The 20562-nt window shown below is 38.5% G+C and overlaps 3 protein-coding genes across 3 annotated transcripts in view; 2 read left to right on the top strand and 1 right to left on the bottom strand.

Moving 5' to 3' along the window:
* Positions 1 to 20562, bottom strand: part of nf1a (neurofibromin 1a) — a 41694-nt gene that overhangs the window by 3125 nt on the left and 18007 nt on the right. The window contains exons 30-52 of the mRNA XM_088427598.1: positions 16651 to 16809; positions 16339 to 16436; positions 15044 to 15190; positions 14672 to 14818; positions 14025 to 14135; positions 9565 to 9997; positions 9028 to 9368; positions 7883 to 8085; positions 7253 to 7446; positions 7031 to 7171; positions 5762 to 6041; positions 5455 to 5669; positions 4721 to 4782; positions 4493 to 4634; positions 4306 to 4407; positions 3975 to 4115; positions 3480 to 3606; positions 2624 to 2755; positions 2412 to 2547; positions 1578 to 1738; positions 1376 to 1498; positions 1173 to 1291; positions 987 to 1087 (exon numbers count right to left, since the gene is read on the bottom strand). Coding sequence (XP_088283724.1) covers positions 987 to 1087; positions 1173 to 1291; positions 1376 to 1498; positions 1578 to 1738; positions 2412 to 2547; positions 2624 to 2755; positions 3480 to 3606; positions 3975 to 4115; positions 4306 to 4407; positions 4493 to 4634; positions 4721 to 4782; positions 5455 to 5669; positions 5762 to 6041; positions 7031 to 7171; positions 7253 to 7446; positions 7883 to 8085; positions 9028 to 9368; positions 9565 to 9997; positions 14025 to 14135; positions 14672 to 14818; positions 15044 to 15190; positions 16339 to 16436; positions 16651 to 16809 — 3815 coding nt within the window. The remainder of the gene's footprint in view (positions 1 to 986; positions 1088 to 1172; positions 1292 to 1375; positions 1499 to 1577; positions 1739 to 2411; positions 2548 to 2623; positions 2756 to 3479; positions 3607 to 3974; positions 4116 to 4305; positions 4408 to 4492; positions 4635 to 4720; positions 4783 to 5454; positions 5670 to 5761; positions 6042 to 7030; positions 7172 to 7252; positions 7447 to 7882; positions 8086 to 9027; positions 9369 to 9564; positions 9998 to 14024; positions 14136 to 14671; positions 14819 to 15043; positions 15191 to 16338; positions 16437 to 16650; positions 16810 to 20562) is intronic.
* Positions 6418 to 11510, top strand: LOC148415732 (uncharacterized). The gene is made up of 3 exons (XM_088427600.1): positions 6418 to 6555; positions 10105 to 10236; positions 10325 to 11510. The coding sequence occupies exon 3, from the start codon at positions 10331 to 10333 to the stop codon at positions 10886 to 10888; it is 558 nt and encodes a 185-aa protein (XP_088283726.1). The 5' UTR covers positions 6418 to 6555; positions 10105 to 10236; positions 10325 to 10330; the 3' UTR covers positions 10889 to 11510.
* evi2b (ecotropic viral integration site 2B) lies at positions 11587 to 13647 on the top strand. Its single transcript, XM_088427599.1, has 2 exons — positions 11587 to 11644; positions 12366 to 13647. Exon 2 carries the CDS (start codon positions 12397 to 12399, stop codon positions 13300 to 13302), a length of 906 nt encoding a protein of 301 aa, XP_088283725.1. The 5' UTR covers positions 11587 to 11644; positions 12366 to 12396; the 3' UTR covers positions 13303 to 13647.

Genomic DNA, 20562 nt, shown 5'->3' with positions numbered 1-20562 from the left:
CTTGAGATGGATAAATGATGAGGCGGATTTTGTTGCTTAATTCATGTTGCAGGAATACAATAAGCAAAATACCATATTTAGAATTGTGGGGCATCCAGCAAAAGATAACAAATGTGATGCGTTTTCCGCAAAAATGAGCATTTAGATCAATTATGATACATTTTCACTCTATACATAATTTCCTTTAAAAATGATATGTATGAAGGTGGATCAAAATTTGATGAAACAATTTGAATTTAGCCAAGTTGAATTGGGTGTAATTTCTGTAGAAAGGCCAAAACGGACATTTCTGTAACTCAAAACTCATCTCTGCATCAAAAGCCTGGTGTTGTGAAACGCATCACAAAAGAGACTAAGGTCATGACGAGAATACGGGTCAAGATTTTGAGCTTTACATTCATCAGAACGAGATTAGAACTCATCATTGGGTGAGTGGTAGCATATAAATCAGGGGTCACCAACTCCGGTCCTCGATGGTACCTATCGAGGATATTTTCCGTGTAACCCTCCTCCGATGCACCTGATTTAAGTGGTCGGGATAATTATAAATCTCCCGCAGAGCTTCCTTATAATCCGATCATTTGAATACTTGCTACTTCCTGTAATGGCACAATGGGTTATTTTTGGCACTCTGCATCTAGTGCAACCTGTTGAACCTGGAAGGGGGCGCTTGGCAGCTGCGGTCCCTTCTGAGGGTTTCTTATTTTGCCTCTTCTGGGAACTTTGCTCAGGGGATGCCGTTGTGTATGTGATGTTCTGTGATTTTTTTTTTTTATTTTTTTTTTTACCTGTGAAGCCTTCGAGACTGTGGTGATCCAGGGCTATATAAATAACCTGTACAACCAAAATTAGTGACTAAGAATATGCAGTCTTGTTTCTATGAAGACGTATTAGTGTGCAAGTTCTGCTCGGTCTGTCACATGGTGCTCCAGCAAAAGTTTAAACAAGACGCAGATGAACCGTAAGCATGCAGGGAGGCCACTTACACAACTGGAAAAACCTTTGGGAAGACGACGCTAGCTTCAGCCAAATATTCATAAAGAATTCGCTGATCAAAGTCATCCGTGGTGTATTTAACCTGGGTGGCCTGGGAAGAATGAGAGCACGGAACCTACCGTGAGAAAAAGTAACAAAAGATCGCATGGCTAGTATAGCATTGTGTGCTTCCTCACCAGCACAGTGAGAAGTAGAGCCTGGATCTTAGGGTCGGTTAGCACCTCTTCGTCCAGAAGGACATTGGACTCTGAGACGGACACTTTACGAAGGTGTGAGTTTCCAATTCTTTGCGTCTCTGAATTTTTAAAATGACAAGAAATATGTAACCAAACCATCACGCGCAGAATCAAAGAAAAACACGGTGCAAGATCTCACATACCCATCTCGTAATCATTTTCGGCAACCCGCCTCATTTTAGGCGGAGTTGTCATGCCGGATTCCATTTCAGATCTCTTTGGCGCTTTGGAGTCTGATATGAGATGATCGAAACTCTTCCTGGTGCCTACAAAATATGCAAACGTGTAACCATGTCAAGGTAATACACACGCAAGAACGATAATGGTCCGCCAATGAAGAAGTACCCAAAAGCTTCTTTGTAGTAGCTTGTGAAGGTTGCCCCATGTCCAGACTCATTGACTTGCGTGTACGTGGGCTGATCTGACCCACTGTGGGGTAGTGATGAGCTGAAAGGTAGCGCTCTGAAACCTGAGGGGATGTCCATGGCTGAGTTTCTCGCAGCGTCCTGGGAGAAACAAAAAATAAAAAGGTCTGATATCATCAAAGCTTGTTTTCTGTGATCTATATTGTTTACCTGTATTTGTCTGTAATGTGTATCTATTTGTCTATATTTGGTACATGCAGCATCCACTTCAACCTGTGGGCCTGGAAGGGGGCTCCTCCCACCTGTGGTCCCTTCTGAAGGTTTCTGATTTTCCCCAAATTGGGGTTTTTGAGTTTTTTCTTCCCCTTCTGGGAGCTTTGACAGGGGATGCTGTTGTGTTGAGACTTCAGTGATTTAGGGCTATACAAATAAAATTTGATTGATCAAAGCTAGTTGGCATGAAAGCCAATGACAAAATGTGTATCTGGGATTTTTTTTTTTTAATCAAGGTTTGCACAAGTCTCATCATGACACTGATTTGGTAAGGAAACGTCAAAAACTTGTCCAGCCCTGCTCTACAGTATATATGTTTTAGGAAATAACAGGTATAAACTACAAAGAAAAAAAAAATAATCGCATCGGAAACTGCTTACACCTAAATTTCAATGATGGCAACAATTGAATCTTTTCAGAGATGCTCATTTGAGTCATAGCATTGACCACTATTCATCATGATTAAGACCCAGTCTTATATCAAATAATTTATTGAAGCCAGTCTGCTCATTTGACAAGCAAACTTTTAGTTTAAGCTGACCTGCAGCTAGGATCGCTGATGAGACTGGAGTAGGTGTCCATTGGTACAGGGTCCATTGAGAGATCGGAAATCAGGAGCGACTTCCTGTGTTTGAGGCTGCAGCGACTTCGGACCTCTTCAGAAACAGTTAGCAGTGCTACAAACAACAAGCAGGTTGTGATTTTTACCAATAAAAGGCAGGCCGATGCAAAATCCTTCAAGTTTATACACACCAGCTAAATAAGCCACGCTTTGGGTGTTGACTTCAAACTTGTCACATTTTAGGTGCTTGCTGATCAGAGCCAATAGCGTATGGAGAATTCTCACTGTTCTTGCTACTGTGGTGGCTGACGGATGTCTGTAACCTGGAAACACATGAGCAAACACACAAGTAGCATAAATAAGTTTGTTAAAAATGTAACCTGTTCAGTTAAATAGTTTGTGTGTTCTGACGTAGAGATATTCACTATTGTCGAATTAGCCACGTCCTAACCCTAATTATCAGACACACCGTTTCAATTCTTTTATCGCCTGCCATGAAAACCAAAAAAATTACAGTTACAGCTGTATCAGATCCATATGGAAATCAGCGGTATCTCAAGATACTAAAGTCCAATTTTACAAAAAACTCGTACAAAGCGACACCCGATGAATTTTTGATCCATAATACGAAAAAAAGATATATGAAAATAAAAAAAAAAGCTCCTGTTGTTTAGCTATTTAGCTTGCAGAGAAGTGGAGGGCAAGTACGGTTGCTTGGATAACGAGGCAGTGTTTCGTTGCAGAAATATTATCTGCTAGAGAACCGATTCCCTCTGAAATGTCTACTGTTGCTGGATAATGCCACTTGGTCACGGCAATATTTCAATTCATCAAGGTTCTCCATGCCATGTTGATGACAAACGCAAGACTTGCAGTCAAAAGGAATTGCTCTTGTTCCGATACTTTTGGAGGGGAATATTATGTTTTTGGTACATCACTATGTTAATGTTGGCACAATGGAAAAACGTTCACCATCATGGTAGGGGATTTACCTTCAAATAAAGAAGATTCACACAAAAATGACATTCACTCAGTGGGTGTCTTTACCTTTAAGTAGGTGGCCTACAAGTGCAAAGTTAAAATTGGCACTGAAGTTGAGGCCCACAAAGTGATCCATCTGTTTACAGTGCCATTCCAAAGGGCGCCTGATCTCCATGAACACCTCTTCTGGACTCTGAAGGAGACAAATAAATAAATACATGTAACAGGGTGTTTAATGATTTCATAGAATTATTTAATTTCATCTGCCATTAAAAAAATTGGAGACCACCCAGCATCATAGGCTTCTCTCAGCTTCAGTGGCCTCACAATTGTAAAACTGAGATCAGCCTTTGAAACCTAAATTTGAAACGGCTCTTTGAACTTTTGTTAAGTCAAAAATCAAGACGTACTGTAAGTTATTTTGTATTGTAATCTCATTTATTTATGCTAAACAGAAAGGAAGATAATCAAATTTCAGCATTTAAATTAAGTTCAGTTGTCAATCAAACATACTTTCTGAAGTTTTCTTGATATTGGCAAGATACATATATATTTTTTAACCTTGTCATTGAAGACCCGCATCGAGTCAAGAGTATGGAAATTTTGCTCCAGCAAAGCAGTTCCAGCAGAGTATAAGTTTACTTCATCCAACTGAAGCACAGCTACTGCCACCCAAAACAGAGCTTTATGCATAGGAGACTCCTATGGTCAGACAGAAAAAAAGGGGAGGAGGAGAACGATTATGTCGATGACATTATAAAGGCATATTGTTATTTTCGGGAAATGGTACATGAAGCGATTACAAAGTTGAGACAGTAACTCTGATCTTTTCATTTAAAAAACGTTACCAAAAGAAGCGCTGAGCATGATGATAAAAAAATCTAAGTCACACCTTGCTGAGTAGAGGCTGCAGCTTGGTCAGTGCAATGACAGTGGCCTCTATCAGTACTTGGCTGTTGTAATTGTCCGGCCCCTTAAGACAGCTTTCAAGACCCTAAGACAAAAATATGAAATGACATTGTTATAGCCACCGCAGCCATATAATACAGATGCAGTAACAAGTCCGTGTTCCTTCCTACTCTGTCAATGCTGAGGAGAGGGCTGGCCTTGCTGAGGATTCGGATGATCTGCTTAATTTGACCGTGGCTGACCCTCTTACTGATACAACCAAACACCACGAGGGCTCTGGGCTGGAGAGATGGGTTATACTGGAATGCGAACCTGGTCAAAGAGAAAATTGCCATTTCAAATTATCTGAATAATCATGGTTATAATATAACACTAACAGAAAAAAAAAATTGCCATACTTCTGTGCAAGCTCTGTCCACTGGTCCAACCATTTACAAGCTGGAATATCCCTCATACAAGCCTGTAGAAAACATGCAAAATGTGTTAAAAGAGCAATGTTGGATCTTGGTATGGCAAAATAACAGATCAATTGATGGCAGTCATAAATTAAAGCGTTTTTTTGATGCATCAATTACATTTTTAATCTTTAAATATATGCATTCTCTAAAGGTTGCAGCCAACATATGCGACTAGTTTCAAATGCAGCAAAAGGTAAATGATTTGACCTAGGAACCATTAGAAGAAGGTCCATGAGCCACTGTTAATATTTTTTTTGCTCATTGAGCTAGCGCTCAAGGTTTAAAGATGCAGTGTGAAGTTAATGCATTTCTATTGCACATTTTATCACTAAACCATGAGCACCATCTAGAGGAGTACAAAAGCAAGTGGTTCATGAGGCTTAATTTTCCAATAATTTGTTGCAACTAGTGATAAGTAAAGAAGCAGAGGAAAGTTAATGCATTTCCATTTCATAAGCCACTACTATTAAAGAGCACCATCACGAGGAGTTAAAAAAAAACAAAAAACACCAAGTAGTTCATTAAGCTACATTTTCTCATCAGCGGTTACAACTGCATCTGTTAAAGTCTGTTAAAGAAAATAAATGACCAAAGCCACTTTTTGTTGTTGTATGAAACTATTTCTACTCTGCTTAAGGGTTTTTCTCAGAAATATCAATGGGAAAATGACTGACCTCCATGATTTCTAGTAAGGCTTCCGTGACAGTCTCCAGGGATGAAAGGGCAAATGTCTCCCTTTCATATGATCCCGGAGAGAAAGAGCGATCTCTGTAGCTGGAGCGAAAGGCGATGACAGCTGCTGACTTGACTTTGCTGATCCCGAAGAGCAAGTAAAACTTGGGCAAGGAAAACTCTGTGAGACTCAATCGCAGGACCTGTTTTGTCTCTTCTACAAAATCAAATCAAAAGAAAAGAAAGGTTTCTCATAAAAATAAAAACACTACATAATTCTAGGACAAAATGACCAAAAGAAGTTCTCACCACTGAAGTTAAGCTGCGAGCAAGTGCAAAGGGAATGGATGATGTTGATAACCAAGCCATGGGTAGAAGCCCTGAGGGACAGGGGCCCAGTGGCCACGAGCAGGGTCACAACGTGGAACAGGTACGGCAGGTGGGCGGCAACGTCCAAAGAGTTGTTGAAAGAAAGCATTAGCATGTAGCGGGCCAAAATGGCAATGTCATCCCACATTAAGTGCTGCTCCAGCGTTGGGGTTGGCGACAAGCAGGTCTTGTCGATGATCTTGCACATTCGACCAATTACCTGTCGGTGAACAACAACGAAAAAATGTGTGTATGTGATATAGACACGGGTTGTTTGTCTCAACTCCTTCGGATCTAAGCAGCATGCTGAAGTACATAACAGGTTTGTGTATCTAAAGCAATTAAAAAAGCAAAATCACTACAGCTACCAATCATTGTCAGAGTTCAACTCAACTTAAACGTTCAGTAAATAAAAGAGCAACCAAGAAAATAAAGTCTCCAAAAATCTTATAAAAGTTATGAATGCAAAATGAAATGATTTTTTTATAGGATGAGCATGGCTTGAAGTGTTAACACTGGCTGTTGTGATGAAATGGTCTAAACAATGGCCCGCTTTCAGTGTCGTTCTGTTGTCTGCAATAATAGGAGCCAGGGCCTGGGTTTACTATTGTGTCTGTCTGTGTGTTGTATTTGTTTATGAGTAGCAAGCCTGACTGGGATACATCACATACAGAAGCAAGTGAGTTGAGTCACTCTACCTCTAGTCATGAGAGATGGATTTTTTTCTTCGAGTGGTAAGTGTTTTAACATTTATACACCAATCATTAATACAGCTGTATCAGTTTGTATTTTTGTACAAGGTTGCTCTGATATCAAGTTGAAAATGAAGTCAAATATTTCATTCCAGTTACTTTGCGCATAGAAGAGAATACTTCTTTACAGCTTATCAGTCATGCTATATCAATTATCAATACTCACCGTAACTTAACTAAGGTAATTAGATCTCTTTTTTTGTTCCTTAAATGTTTCATCACTAATGTAACGGGCTTTTTCAATCAAATCAAAAAGTAACTAAGAAAACGCCAAGTTGCCTGTGACTGACACTTGTGGATGACCACTTTACATTTGACTGCAAATGACCTGGTTAACAGCTACTGAGAAGAAAAAATACAATGGGGGAATGGAGATTGAGAGTCAAACCCCATCCTGACTAGTCCCACAAAACAAGTAGCATGGGATGCCATGACAAGACAAAAGGGAATGTCTCACCTTACTAGAGACCAATTTGACATTTCCCGACGCCAAGGCCACAGCAGTGTCAGCCATGACCTCAGCCTTGATAGAACCCAGGCCTCCTGTGGCACTGGTCTTGATAAAGCTATCCAACACCACGTCCAACAAATCCGTTATCTAAATGAATGAGAGCATTTCAGGTCAAATTGCTAAAACCCACAATGAATAAATGCCTGTTTATTGTTATGTTTCACTCACCTGGCCCAAGCTGCCCCAGATCTTGGCTTGGATAGATGGATACATTTGCTTTTCATTGATGGTCATGGTGATGAGCTTGTCTAAAATGGCAGTGACACGCTGTCGCTTGGCATCGTCATTGTGCTTGCAAAAACGAACAAGGTTTAGCAGCCAGGGGGTCATGTACTCCAGACAAAGATGCTTCAGCTCAATACCTGCAGAACAAGCAACATTCCCTTTTTGATCAACAGCAACATTAGGAGATACTCGTTATAGTTACCAAGCCACTAATACTATGAGGTACTGAAAAAATATGCTACCCATTCCCATTCTATTTGAGATCCACCAACCACTAATTTTGGTGAAGTACTTGATGGTGAATCCACATTTTTAAAATTATGCAACATTAATAAGGTAACCACCACTTTGGACCAAGTAGTGCACGATTAGCAGATAGCTGTACTTGGATTTTGACTCTCAATTTATTACCTTTATGAGCAAAGACATATTTGCAATGTGATACAATCCTACAACCCAGCAAACCACAACCAAAATAACGAACATCAACCATACTCCTATTTTCTATTATACATTAAAAACAGGTAAACATACATTTAGTATCGGTGTGTGACTGCTCCTAAAGTTACTTACTGGATTTGCTGAAGCCTGAGATGCACTCCTCCAAAAACTCAAGGGTCAAATGGGGTTCATTGGCAGCAAGTGTTTTACTAATAGACACTATGAAAAGAGTGTTGTTGGCTGGAATGCAGAGGCCAGATGTCTCTAACAACTGGCCTTCTATCTTCAAGTTGAAGGTGCAAGTCAAAGCACATAACAGATTGTAAGCTGCAGATCTGGGTAAGAAAGGACAAAAGATTGGTAATGAAATTTTAGAGTTACAGGACAGAAATTAACTAAACATTTACAAAAAGCCAAGGGAGGGTACTTAAGTATACTGTATGACACTGAGATGAAAGCCACAAATAAAAGCCACAAATAAATAACCACGTCAAATAATTGTCAAGTGTCATTTCACGATTTTCAGCTCTGAATAAATTATGAAACAATATGTAGGTAAGTCTGGATCGTGCAAAATAAACCTAGAATTGTGCTAAAAAAAATAAGTGAACAAAAAAAAAAATATAACATAATTCATTGCTATGTTATTCACTGCTATTGCTCATAAGTGGTAGTGGACACAACTGCGGGTTGTAATTGTGCAGTACCAAATTACATAATTACATTTTACCTTATACAACCCATTATACAAGCCTATTTATTCTTAGTGTGCCTATGGTGCTCAGAACAAAAAATAATGGTTTATCGAAAGAAAAACTGCCCCCAAATGTGGTTTTTGTTTTGCTGTCTGTATTAAGGCAAGTTTTAAATGACTAAAAAAAATGATGTGTCAAGAAAACATGAGCACAGCCATACTTGCCAGGAAGCAGTGGAGACATGATATGGCCTCGTTCACTGCTGACCCTTCCTTGCAATGTCTGCCATTCAGTGTGCGTCATTTGTGTCATTCTCACAATTAGCCGGAGTTTTGGCCAGTAATGGCTCCGGAAAATTGTGAGATTTACTCAGATTTGCCACAACGTGAGCACAAAAATGACAGATCTTCAAAGGGGGACGAATGGAAGGAAAGATGGCTGTCAGTGAGGCCGTGTTTTCCTCTTGAGCATTATAAGGCACACTTCAATAAAGTAATTCTACTTCATAATCCAGTTTAAAGACTAGAATGTTTTTTTTTTTAAATCAGCTTAAAAGGATTACAATTAGCCTATTCAACTAACCTGAGACTGGGGTCGGAGCTGCCCAGGTTGAGCAAAGCAATATTTAACAGCGTGCCAGGAACATCTTTGGGTCGGATCTTGGTGTGTTGAGGAATGGAGTCAGGCTGCGAAAGCTCCCATCGTGTTCGAATGTGGATAATAGACTGAACAATCGCATCGCATTCCTGATGCATAAAAGTAAGTGGTGTGCCCTGGTTGGCCATGGTGAGTGTGAACTGGCTCTCATCTACCAGACATATCTCCTCAATTTCTGAAGCGTAGTAGACATCATTGAGGAAGACAGGTTGTCCAAGAACACGCGTACGTTCAGCCGACGTCACTTGCACTGCCGTCGAGCCGACCTTAGGGAGAAGCAAAGATATATTTAAAGTCGACCAAGTCGGGTCAATTTACTTTCCAAGTGGGTTGAATAAAAATATCTGCCTTGAAATACATAGTTGACTACCAGATGGAATAATCAATTTCATCATCAATTTTAAAAAGATTCGATAGTGAAACACCTGTATAGAATAAAAATGACTATTGCTAATATCTCACCTTTATTGAGACCTTGGTATCTTTGTGAGCTAGTTTAAGGGCATTATGAAAAACTTTGAGATCTTCCTCCAGAGTTAGCGTGGCAGCAGGAAGCTTCTGTTGGTCAGGTTCAATGTGCTCTGCAAGTTTAGCTGGAGAGTCGATGAACTGAAGCCTCTTGCTACCTTTCAAACCAGTCAGTAGTCGCTCATGGTACTTTGTGTACTCTCTCACCCAAGTATTGCAGTTGTAGACATAGACAGCGGCTACGTTTTCATATGCAAAACCGGGAAAGACTACAAACCACTTGGATAAAAAATCTGTCTTGAAGCGGTTGCTTGGGCCTACATGAGTCAAGTCCACCACAATCTCATAGGGTTTGGCGTAATAAGGTTTCAGGGTGAGGAGAACATGGTAGATGAGCAGGTCACCATTTATCTGTCCAGTTTTGAATCTAAAGGAATGAAATAAAAAAACCAAATATCATATTTAAGGTTGTGTTGAAGCGACAAAAATAAACATTGTTGGAATAGCAAAACACATTTTGTCTTTTCTTGGCAGATGTTTCAAGAACAAGGTGTTCAAAATAACAACGATATTTAAAGAGGCAGGAAGTTTGTAAATTGTATTTTGAGAGAACATCAGCAGAAATTGTGCAACTCCCCCAAGATCTCTCCTTATCTCTTAAATGAAGTAAGTATTGACACATATATGTGACACATTAAAACGTTTAGGTAATACTTAATCAATTTGAGATGGATTTGTTTTTGTTAAATTACAGAAAAGAATGGATGGAACTAGAGCTCTCTGCCTATTTGTCACGCTGCTACTCCGCCACATCTGCGCAGACCTTTCTGTTCCAACAATGGAGCCCAACCAAACCACCAAAGATTACACAAACTCTTCAGAAAAGGACAACTATGGAACACGAGCAGACTGCTTGGTTGACACTCAGATGGGTCTTATTGCAATAAGTTCGGCAGGAAGTCTTATCCTTTGTCTATTGATTGCCACTGTGGTATTGGCATGTCAAGTCTGTCACATTCGGCGGCAGGTTTATGCCCCACAAGCCTCCCACTCCAATATGTACTTGGTGTCTGGTACTGACTACTGGGACACGAACCCACCTGATATCGGAGGACTAATTGGGCCATGTGAGACCAGTGTCTTGCTGGAGGAGGTGACCACAGACAACACAATACAGGAAGAGAATCAAGTTGAAATGCAAAGGGAAGAAGAAGGGACTAAGTCAGAAACTGAAGAGGAGGGAAAAACCTTAAACCCTGCGGCAAGAGATAGCCAGATGCTGAGCTCAGACTCAAAAGATGCATCTGGAAATCTGTGACTTTGTGAATCTGCAATGTTAAAGTTTTAACCCTTCTGTTATGTTGCGGGTCAAACCGACCTATTAGAAAGTTTCTGAAATTGGTGGATAATTACACATGACTCCAGGTCAAAAAGGACCAAACATTGGGGTAAAAAAAAATCTCTATGATTGGAAAGATTCTACTTACAACCTATGTTCTGGTCATTTTATAAATTGAAATTTGAAATGGTCATTTCAGACCATTTTGTAACACAACTTGTATTCCAGTTATGCACTTTTTCACTTATGTAGCTAACAGCATGAATAAAGAGCTTATTGATCTTTCAAATTTATTTTGCTGAATCTTTTCTATTGTTGCATTCGAGATGACATGGTTATCTGAACAACAAAGGTGCATTGCTGCCATTATTGAATTTCAGTATTATTTAAAGCCATAAATACCTTATTCAGAATTAATATTCAGAAGTAGAGCTTAACCCAAATGCAAATAATCAGCATACATAAAGATTGCATGAACATTTTTAAGTGGTTGATGCCCTTAGCGTCAGCAGTTGAGATCATGCATATGAACGAGTATGTTTTGAGGTAAATATAACTATAATACTTAACATGGGCATTTAGAATACACTGGGTTGCCACTAGTTTCACAAGACTTCCTCAAAAATGAAACCTGAGTCGGTCAGTCTTTCATCATAAAAGCAGAACAGTTATTAGTCAGCTCAAAGCTCCTGCTTCATCTTAACATATATTCTGCGAGAAATCCGACCATTATCGGTAAGAAATTCAATGCCTTAATCAAAATTGTCTTGCTATCTTTCAGAAATTAGTGTTGCACTTTAAAATCATGATAGTAATGAAAAGTCCTATCAATTACAAATGATTTATTGACTATTTGCACAATTGTGTCATTTAATTAACCTTTAATCCATTTTTAAATAAGATGATTATTCATCCGCTTAACTCTTAACCTCAAGATGATCGCACATGTACTTGAGCCTATTCCCAGCTTCTCTGGAAAAATGCGTTTTTAAAAGGTATAATTTGTACAAGAAAAATAGTCTAACTTAACTACGGACCAAATATTCACTTTTTACCGCTGAAAATGGTTGACTAAGTTTAGTATCCCTTTAACTCACTATCAGACCTGTAAAGTGGATCTTTGACGTATGCTGTATCGCAGTAGTTAGCTGTAAATCTTAAATTTTGTTCAGAGAAGAGGCAGATTAAGTCAGTCATTCTCCACAAGTAATACGTTTTTATTCTTCGATATATGCCAGCGACCTAGACAAGAATAATTACCTCATTCACAGCCAGCTCTGTAAAAACAGTTATTTGACATTTACAGCCCTGAACGGCAGTGAATGAGTTAATTTTATGTCACAATTAACCAGGAATTGATGAGGTACAGCCAGTAAAGAGCTACTGTTAAGTCAATGACATTTTATAATTAATTCTCAGGCAGCATTTTAACTGAAAAACAATTATATCATTACAGTAAAAAGAGGCACCAAGTGGCAACAAGACAGATGGAAACTGTGATTCTCCACTTCATATGCCTAATTTTTACATTGTCACTGCAGACAAGGAGTACAGTGACACATGGCTACGATAACAATATAACTGAAACAACAGGTTGGATCAAAGAAAATCCCACCCACGTCCAGCAACCAACAGTAACTTACAATCAAAAATCTCTTCTAAATGCCACAGAGGAAATCAAGGTGGCTCAAGCACCGACAAGCAGCTTCATACCTTCCATGACAGTTAATTCAACAGTAGGAATGACAAACACCGTACAAGTAATTAAAAGCACTGCATCATGGGTGCTCACAAAATCTACTCCAAGCCCGGACATGAAACAAACCGTCCTAACCTCTATGACCAAAATTACCAATTCATCTACAGAGTCAGACCTCATGTTTACCACAACTACATCTTCAGGCTCTTTTGAAAACAAACCCACAAATACTGCGAGAACCACTGCATCATACAAACCTACAAGACCCAATACCATTACTGAGCCAAATAAAATTCAAGACACCTCGACAGACGATTCTAATACAGTACCACTTCACAGTAAGGTAGTGGCAGGACTTATAGGCGTGGCTCTAATATCACTGATTGTTGGAATCTTGGTCATCTTGGTGAAGAAACGCAAACTTCAGAAACAGCAGATAACAACAACTGACTGGGCAGGTCCTTCACCATTTCTGAGCCATGGAGATGAAAACGGACCAGTAACACTGAGGTCCTCTAACCGGATTTCTGTTGCCAGCTTCCTGTCTCTGAAAACTTCCAAAAGGTTGTCCTTTCTCCCTGAAATACAGGAGGAGTCAGAAGCCAAAACCCCTGCTTCTACCTTCGGAGGTACACGTCAAGAAAGTACATCTGAACAAGAAGTTGATCGCAAAAGTGCAATGGAAAAGCATTGATACAAAAAAAGGACTGGATAGTACAGGACTGCCATTGTAACCTCTTCAATGAAGCAAAGCATCACAAATCGGCAATCGGATCAAGGAAAGCTGTGACTATGTCAGCACCGTAGAAAAACTTCAGTGTTTGTGAATCGATCAGGTACACATTCTTGCTACAAATCTCAAATGACATTTTTAGAAATTTCTAGTTGACAAACGACCCCGCTAAAACAAAACAAAACAAAAAACAGGTTGCATACAACCCTGGCTTATTTGTGAAGCAACTGCACTGGATTCTATTTTGTCTGTTGCTACTTTTATGAATTTTACAAAAAATAAATTTCGTTTTGCTCAGGTAACTGATGCAATGTTTGTTAAGTCTTGTCTCTTAACCCTTCTATCCCAAACACATCTTTTTTCACATCTTTATTTTTTTGTCACTAGACATTCATTCAATCTCAGTTACCTGTTAATATTTTTTTTCAAGTGTTGGGCTAAAGAATGTTCTAAAAAGGGCTGGGCGTAAATGAGTTAAAATATTTTTTTTTGGGTGGGGGGGTTGTGTATTGAAAACTATTAGTTGTATCGATTACTTGAAGTTGGTAGGTCTTTAACTCATTCAATTCAAGACACATTTTTAAGAAGCCAGATATTCGATTCCGGTTACTTGTTTATATTTTCCGATTAAAATTTTTAGATGCTAGACTAAAAAAAGATTTGAAATTTGCCTGGTCTCTTACCTGCGAGCAACATAGTAGAAGACTGGATTGCCGTTCTTTGAAGTCCCTGCTTGATAGAAGATGTTCAGTGTCTTCAATGCTTTGAATTCTTCTTTTTCATGTACCTGGTGTCTACAAGAAAAAATATAACTTGAGACCTACAAGACAACAGTTGGTAAAATATTGTTTTACAGTTCTCTCTCGACTTTGCGGTTTAGTTTTTGCAGCTTTCCTCTTTCAGTGAATATTTTTTTTATTCTTTTGTGGAGATATTTAACTATAACTAAGATTTTTCAGTTTTTTGGTGCACTACGAATAAATAAACAGCACGTTAGCTGGCTGGATTGGCCAGTGTTAACAGATGCTTTTTTGGCTCCATTGAGAAATTGATTGCTTACCCCTGGCCTAATCTTTTGATGCAATCGTATTAAGACATTTCCTCTGGCAAAACCGAGCAGAAAATTAGCAGAATGTGAAACCGACTGAAATCTATTGTGCACAGGAAATAATAGGATCAGCGGCACATTGTTATTGTTTTCATTTTAGTTGTGGTAGAAATAATACATCCCGGGAGGGTGTGGGGTAGCACAATTGAAAGTTCCCACGTGCAGGCATTTGTTTACGTGATTAAAAAGTTCACAAAAAACATTTAAAAAAAATAATCTTACCTGGTCATGAATTCTTCAAATTTGGAACTGGTCAGGTTGAGGCTAGACCAGTGAGTGTCAGCCACAGGCTTGTGTTCAGGTGGCCCCAGATATGCAAGCAAGGTCGCCATTTTGTCAAAAGGACGCCTGCCAACAGCTTTGTGGTCTCTGGAGAGATTGAATATTGAATATTGTATATTAGTCCATGCATCCATCCATCCATCCAGCTTCAGTGCATCGCGCTTTTATTTTTTTCAAAAGCCCGTCACTTTTCAGCAGCACCTAATCAATGCAATAACACTCCCACGCTCAGTATGACACTTGAAGGAAATTTCCAGTCAACCACGAAAAAATGAGGGAACACTGTGTAGGGTAAATCACTGTATCGCTGACCTGTTGCTGGAGAGGTACTGGCCAATTCTCTCCTGGTTGTTCCATAATAGTCGGTGGAGTGCGAGCACATTACCGTCACTGATGAAGGAAAGACTGTGGTTCACAGAGTCACTCGGTGGAGAGTCAGATGCTATGTCCAAGAAAAAACTGTAGCAACCCGGAAAGAAAACATCAATTAGACTGAAAATAATATTCAAATACAATTTCTTTAAACTGAGTTAGGATTTCAATAATAATCTAACACATCATTCAAAACTTCTATGCATACATGGTTCAAGCTACAAACTTGTTTTTTTCCTGGGTAGCACTTGCACATTGGTCATTCCAGAATCGAAGAATGTTTGACATCCCGCCCATGAAATTTAAAATACCATATTTCTCAGACTACAAGTTGAGGGGGTTCGACTCATGAGCGAGGTCGACTTGTACACAGAGAAATATGGTAATCCACATAAAAAAAAAAATGTTAAAATGCAGTTTGAGTACGTTTACTTGTCCTGTGACCAAATCTAAAAACTAATAAAAAGAATAAAAAAAAAACTGTTGTAAAAATACCAAATAGTCTGGACTACCCAATAAAATTACTTTTTTCTCGTATCCCACCCCTAGTTACTGAATAGAATCATAAACAACTAAAATTTGTGTGGGTATTATTTCTTTCATTGTTGTCTCTTGTAACTGTGGGAACATTTGTATTAATAAACAAAATATTTAAAAATAATCTTCAAGCAATGTGTGTCCCATAACATGCCCAGAATCCTGTTACCATAACCTTTTCAGCATGGTCCAAAAAGAACGTAGTGAATCACTTGATACGCTGGATTGACATCATCAAATGATTTTCCGAAGAATGGGCAAGCAAATTTATGTCCTGTCTTTTTTTTTTTTTTTTTTTTTTTTTAATATTTTTATAATATAGTTAGGCTTGATGGAAGGTCATTCTAACTCATGGAGCCCTATTATGCATATGAATAAGACCATTATTAATAGTATTATTTATAAGTTTGTCATCTTGGTTAAGCTAGTTAAAGACCAACCTTCCTTTCCTGATAGAAAGCAAATATTCGTCCGATTTTGAAGCCGCATTACTGTGATTAGTGACAGTATTGTAAACACCTAATATATCATATAATAAAAATAGTATCGTTGCACAAGTTCCTTATCTATTTTGTGCCAACCATCGGTTTGATGTTAAACATATTTTGAAGTCACTGATCATTATTTACTATGCAATATCGACAAATTGAGCAATCTTGAGCAAACGGCGGAAACAATGGTATTGTGAGTTGCCTGACCTTCGGGCTGAATCGAAGTTGTTCTTCACGAAATCATTGAAAGGCCGCATGTGCTCTTCTTTTGTAAACAACACATGGTTGGCAATGCTCTGCAAAATCTAAAGAAAAGGAAAATAGACAAACATTAACTATTAATGTCGCTCTAATAATTCAGGCAGAATGTGATTCCTAAGCATGTCTTCAATCAAGATTTTCTGGTCTGATTAAAACGAAATTCACTTCTTTGCCTTAGCAAGATGGTTTGCGTGCAGTACATGATTACTGGTCAGAGAGAAAAGACTTTATGGGGTCTGTTAAAATTCATGTCCTTACCTTAGACATGAGTTTGAGACCCCGCTCTATCCTGGGAAGAGGCTTTTTCTCCAAGATGCCAGCCTCATATGGAGATACGATAGCTGGATTAACAAATCGCAGAAACATGGCGCTGCCCACAGCACCAATACTATTCTGCGGGAATCTCTGACTCACCACCTGTGTGAGGGAGCATGAAAGAAGCAGGGGAAGTTGAAAAGGGAAAAACAAAAGAGTTGTCAAAAAAAAGAAAAATGAAAAAGAGGTTTGGGAAAGGTAGTCGGGGATAGGCAAAGAGAAGGAAAAACATTTCTTTTTGATGGAGGTCACAATGTCGCAATGTATTCAAAAAAGATTGTCCAGGTGAGCCATGGCAACATAAATGCTGGTTTCAGGAGAAGAAGTGAATAAGGAGAGTCTCAATTCATGCGTGGCTCAACACAGAATCTTATCCCTGGTAAATCTTAAATCAGGACGACAGAGATAAAAATGAGAATGAACTCAAACACATTGAGAAGAAAATGTGTTCAAGAATGTAGATATTAATGGGATATTCAACTCCAGAATGACAGAAGTAGAACAATGACGTTTTGATGGCAAAATGTGGAGTAGCCAAATTGGTGACTATTTCATCTTGTTTGGAAGCAAGACAGTGTTTCATGTGAAAATGCATTGCTGGTTACAATAAATCTCTCTGAAACTGAAACACAACTCAACATTTGTCAAGCTTCCAATACAGAAGAGGGTGAACAAACAAAAAGAAATGTTTACATTTGCCTTTTGTGCAATTTCGACCATTTTGTAAAATTATGATTGATCATGTTAAATGCTTGGCAGTCGAAACCAAATTACAGGGAAAACTGCAAGGCTATATGAAACAGAACAATTTTGGGGGGAAGCATATAAAATAAAAGCCTATACTCTATAGTAAATATGACATGAGAAATTAGAGACATGAAAAAATAGAGTGAAAGGTACAGTAGCTGGCAAGTATTTTAGCTTTCATGAATTCTGCAGCAATTGCCTTGGTATGAAAGCGCTATATATTATGTTCAAATTTAGATGACATGATGTTGTTATAGTACTGAAAATTAATTTGTTTCGAACATCTATTGGCACGAAAACAATCAATAGCATTGAAAAGGGAATGTCAAATCATATTATGATAACAAAAATACAATATATTTGTTTTTCTGAAGTGGATTTCAATACTTGTCCTCAGATTTTCCCTTGATGTTCTTTCAGTTTCTGCAACGATTGCAGAATTAAATGCCTTTCTTCCCACTTCGTACATATTACGTTTTGGCATGTAGACTTTAAGAAGTGACGAGAATTTCTGCTTTCTGCTTCTTTAGGGCTTGGTTCTTGGAAGAGCCAGAATTTTTTCATTATATCCAGATTCATCACCAAAATATGTGTAGAGTCTGTCACCAATTCAAAAATTCTTTAGATTAAATATGTATTATGTAAACTGAGAATGTAAAAATAAATTAATTACAAATTTCTTATATTGATGTGAGCTCAATATCTGTGTGATAAAAAGGATGAACTGCATCTAGGCAAACAATGGAGCTCCATGTTTTTGCTTGGGGTTTTTTTTGTCTCCAGAAGCACAGCTGTGGTATGCTTTTTCACTTTAGAATAACATTACTTTTTTTTTTTCTTCGAAATAATGCCAAACTTGTGATATCCCCTGTTTTTGGGGTAGTCTTACACGGATGCATCCTTTGCAACATAATGTGGTGCAAACATGGTTCGGTGGAGCTGCAAGGCAGTTTAAAGTTGAACTATTTTTTTGTTGACTTACTCAACTTGGTTGAGTTTTTTTCCCCAAGCCCTAGTTAGTGGGCTAAATGAGCTGCATTTCTATCACCTCATCCTTTTTACTTCTGCTTAGTGTGGGCACACAGATGCCGCTTGACTCATCAAATGTGGCTTGTACAGAAAAAACAAAACTAATTGAAAGACACTGCGCATTGCGGCAGCCAATCCGCGTCAAGAATTTATTTACTACGTACCTAAATCTATGCAGAGCATCCTACTCCTATGCCTGTAGCATGGAGAAACAATGGGACAAACTAATCCTTGCAGTTAGCTTCTGTGCACCTGGAGTTGAACAACATAGCCAGCCTCCAACAACGCAACCAAGCCAAAAAGTACCGGGCTTGAAGAATGGTGAACGAGGAAGTGGCTGTATTTGAAAGATGTATTTACTACTTCTGAAGACAGACAGGCCAGCTATGGAATGATTTCAGTGCTATTTCTTGTTTTCGTGGTGCCAATAAATACCAGTAGTTTTCCAACATGCCAAATTTTATTATCAATGCCAAAAATGAATGGTAACATACTGGCTTCAAAGATGGTGGCAATCATTTGCAATAAATGAGTGTGGTGAGATCGATGGAAAAATTATGAGATGAAAAGATTTGGGATGCTGGTGTAGAACCTGGGATAGCAGTGGCATCTTTGCAAATAAGGTGCTCTCAACCATTACCTCTGTAATACTACGTAACATTAAAACCATTCTTTAAGACAAATTACAGAAGTACCAAGAGTCACGAGACAATCCTCTGTGAAATACTGGTGTGTGGCCCAGCCTGCATTTATAAACATGCCTGGTATAATACTGGGATTTGCTCATCATGTAGTTAGTAGTCATGAAGCAAATAAGCAAGTTTGTTGATTGACATAATGGTGCCAAAAAGAAAGTGCAGAGATGAAAAAGGATTCTACAATTCCTAGCACAGTGCTTCTCAAGTGGGGATACGTGAAGACACTTCAGGGGTTACATGAGAGTTTATCGGGATATTTGCAGGTATCTAAAAATTTTATTTGCTTTAGATTTTTGAAACGCTAGAAAGGAGAACATTGTGGTCATCGGTGCTGGCAGAGAAAATACAGTTGAATGTGGATGTAATTGTAAAGGGGATTCTCAAAATGGAGATTGGTTGCTGAAAGTTCAAAGATCAATTAACTTGTGCCTTGTAAAATGGATGATATGGAATGTGTGATAACTTGCCCTTTGACCTTGATTATAATTTCATTTATGCGAGAGAGGAAAGACATCATAGACTTATGGGAGGCAAAATTATTAGGACAATTCATCCGCTGATTAAGTCATACATTAGATAGCCCACTCAACTGAGTCGGGACAGGTGCAGCATGCAGATGTGTAAGATCCTTAAGAAAACATATGACTGCAGAGGAAATGTTCTGGGGGAAAAAAGCCTCCTGTTTAAGAGCAAAAAAAGCAAGTCCCAAAATTAGAGAATTAAGAATGCCACTGCTTCCTGGAGACTGTTAATTGAAAATGCAAAAAATGGCAGCAATATTAGTACAGTGATTGTAGTAAAGACTTGTACAATAGAGATGCTATGAAAACAACAGATTATTTCTCAAATCATTTATGTATTTTTAGATTTACCTGCTGATGACTGACTGACTTTGCTCACCAAAGTTTACTAAAAGCAAATAAAACAACCATAGGTTCTGCCATTGGCTAGTGTACAGGGAGGGGTCCTGGAGTTTAAAGAAAGTGAATTTCCTTTAAAAATGAAAACCTTTCTATTGATTGTTATGGCTACATTAGCGCATTGGCTGTTCGGTGTTAGGATATCAGAACTATATTTCCAAAAAAGAATATGATGACTTGGTGAATCGATTTAGACAACATGTGATGCTGACAAAGTGCATCCCTTTTTACCATTATGATCAAATTGGATTTTTCACTTGTTGGAGTTTGACGTGTTTTTGGCAAAAGCCTAATTCAAACGGATTCATATAACACTTGCACATTTGGCGCACTAGTCCAGGTCTTAGCACAGCATAAGATAAAGTACGGAATGTGCCTGTCACACAAAGCTTTTACATCACTTTGACAATATTTATTATTTTTTTTTTTTTACGTTTGACCTTTATAGGCAGCATCAGACC

Source organism: Hippichthys cyanospilos, chromosome 11 (assembly GCF_059441005.1).
Source record: "Hippichthys cyanospilos isolate Australia breed blue-spotted pipefish chromosome 11, RoL_Hcya_1.0, whole genome shotgun sequence".
NCBI classification, from domain to species: Eukaryota; Metazoa; Chordata; class Actinopteri; order Syngnathiformes; family Syngnathidae; genus Hippichthys; species Hippichthys cyanospilos.
Note: the sequence above shows the minus strand (reverse complement) of the source record. Positions and strands in the feature narration are given on the sequence as shown.